Below are 2,470 nucleotides of genomic sequence, written 5' to 3' on the forward strand. Positions count from 1 at the left end.
TAGGCTGTAGGCAAGCCCATAGGGTATTTTTTAAACTAGTGATTTATGGGGAAGGACCCAGACCATTGTAGGTGATTCCATCCCTGGACTGGTGGTCCTGGGTTCTATAAGAAATCAGGCTGAACAAGCCATGAGGAGCAAGCCAGTAAGCAGCACCCCTTCATGGCCTCTGCATCAGCTCCAGCCTCCAGGTTCCTGCCCTGTTTGAGTTCCAGTCCTGAATTCCTTCAGTGATGGACTGTAATCTGGAAATATAAGCCAAATAAATCTTTTTCTCCCCAACTTGCTTTAGCCATGGTATTCCATCACAACAATGACAGCCCTAATTAGAAATGATGTACCATAGGGCTTTGGTGAACGTTGGGGGCAATGGTAGGTGACCTACCTAGATGCTCACTGGTACAGGAGTATGGCATCCATCAGTGCCTCATTGGGCTTGTGAGAGGGGACCAGGCTCAGTTAGTATCTTCTGCTGAATCCACCTTCTCTCCTGAAGTATTAACTAGCTGAGTAGAGTTGAATTTGGGAATGTAGAAGGGAAAATAGAAGGTCTGACAGTGGCCTCACTGTCCCATCGTGAAAGCTGAGGCTCTTCTGAATGATCCTTCACCTGTGATGAGGCCAAGCATAGTTCACTCCATTTTAACAGGTTTGATTCCCAGAAGTAATTCTCTCTTCTTTTCAGTTGAGTAAAATATATACTGAGCCACAGTCTAGACACAGGGAGGGACGGAGGTGAGGCAGACTGATGAGGCATCCCTGTAACCCTGGAAAAGATCCCAGTTTAATGGGGAAAGCAGAGCAAGCCAATCACCACTCAGAGTATGCCAGAAACCAACCATGCTACCAGGAGAGGCCAAAGGCTTCGAACACACAGAGGAGAGGCTTTCTGGATGGAGAAGTCAGATAGACCCACAGCAGAGCCACTTCTGAGATCCACTTCAGAGAGGAGAGAGGGGAATGGTACATGGATCTTAGGGATGAAATGAGTGGTAGTGGTGTGTGTATGTGTTTGTGTGTGTGTTTGTGAGTGTTTGTGTTTGTGTGTGTGTTTGTGAGTGTTTGTGTGTGTGTGTTAGAGAGACAGAGAGAGACAGAGACAGAGACACGGAGAGAGAGACANGCACAAAGTGGATAGGATTAGGATTGCTGTAGGACGGTTTTAGAAACCAAGTGAGTTCTTTGCAAATTGTCAAGTGTACAGAAGATACTGGATTCAAGAATTCTCACATCTCATTTCATTATACTTCACATCAGTTNATAGTCTTTTTTCTGGCTAAGTTTATTTTAACACAAGTATAAAGCGATGGATAAATGCTAGAAAAATGCATTTTCGTTTTCAACTCTGTTTTTCCACAGTTTTGGAAGTATATTTTAAACTTTGGAGTGGAATAAAATAGAGAAAATTAAGACCAAGTCTCTACATGTTTTTTATTTGGGAAACTTTTTAAATCTTTGTCAACAGCTAAAAACGTGAGCATTACAGCTTTCCAACTAAGAAAAAAGTGAAACATAATTAAAAACACCTGAGCCATGAAAAAGGAGCTATGCATGGTGGTGCATACCTATAATCCCAGTGCTGGAGAAGCTGAGGCTGGAGGATTGTGAATTCAAGGTCATTCTGGACTAGACAGTTAAAAACTAGAATAATAAAATAAAATTAGGAATAACTAATCAAGTAAAAAGAAAAAGTTTTCTTTCCCAGAGAAACTTCATTTAGAGTTTTGTTTTCTGTTATTGTTAGCGTAAATATTCTTCTATGTGATATCATATTTACAAATGTCTAAGTTTATATTTTCCCTTTGTTTTTGCTGTTGTTGTTTTCTTTGTTTGAGACAGGGTTTCACTGTGTAGCCCTGATTGTACTGTAAGTCACTCTGTAGCCCAAGATGGCCTCCAACTCAGAGATCTACTTGCCTCTGCCTCCTGAGTGCTGGAGTTAAAGGTGTCTACCACCACTGGCTGGATTTATTTTTTCCTCTTTCTTATTTTCTCTTTGCTAATTTGATAGTATGGCAATATAGCCTTCATACAATCTTCACAAAAGTGCTATACCTGTTGGGTAAACACATCTGACTTTACTTTTGTCTTCTTTGGCAGATGACGTTTGACCCAGAAATCTTCTTCAACGTTTTGCTGCCTCCCATCATATTTCATGCAGGATACAGTCTGAAGAAGGTAAAGCTAAGGAACGTGCCCTTCTCTTATCATGAAGTAGAAAACTTGGCCAACACTAACAAAAAGTAGTTATATTTTATGGGATTTCCTACATGGTAAGAACAGCATTGCATAGATTACACAATAAATGTTCAACCCTNACATTCTTGGAATTCTTTTAAATCTATTAGACCTGTACCCAGGGCTTAGTGGCACACAGCTAATGAACTCTGTGGCTTGTCTCAAGTGAGATGCACTGTAAATCTAAGATGTACACTAGATATTAAAGTCTAATTATTTTAAAAACAGTATG

The 2,470-nt window shown here is 40.6% G+C and overlaps 1 protein-coding gene across 2 annotated transcripts in view; it reads left to right on the forward strand.

Moving 5' to 3' along the window:
* LOC115031905 (sodium/hydrogen exchanger 9-like) overlaps positions 1–2,470 on the forward strand; it is a 24,688-nt gene that overhangs the window by 20,872 nt on the left and 1,346 nt on the right. For both annotated transcript variants that reach the window (XR_003837541.1, XM_029481288.1), the window contains exon 2: positions 2,101–2,178. Coding sequence is in view for 1 of the 2 variants with exons in the window: in XM_029481288.1 (XP_029337148.1) it covers positions 2,101–2,178 (78 nt within the window). In the remaining variant the exon portion in view is untranslated. The remainder of the gene's footprint in view (positions 1–2,100; positions 2,179–2,470) is intronic.

This window comes from Mus caroli, chromosome 9 (genome assembly GCF_900094665.2).
Source record: "Mus caroli chromosome 9, CAROLI_EIJ_v1.1, whole genome shotgun sequence".
Classification (NCBI taxonomy): Eukaryota; Metazoa; Chordata; class Mammalia; order Rodentia; family Muridae; genus Mus; species Mus caroli.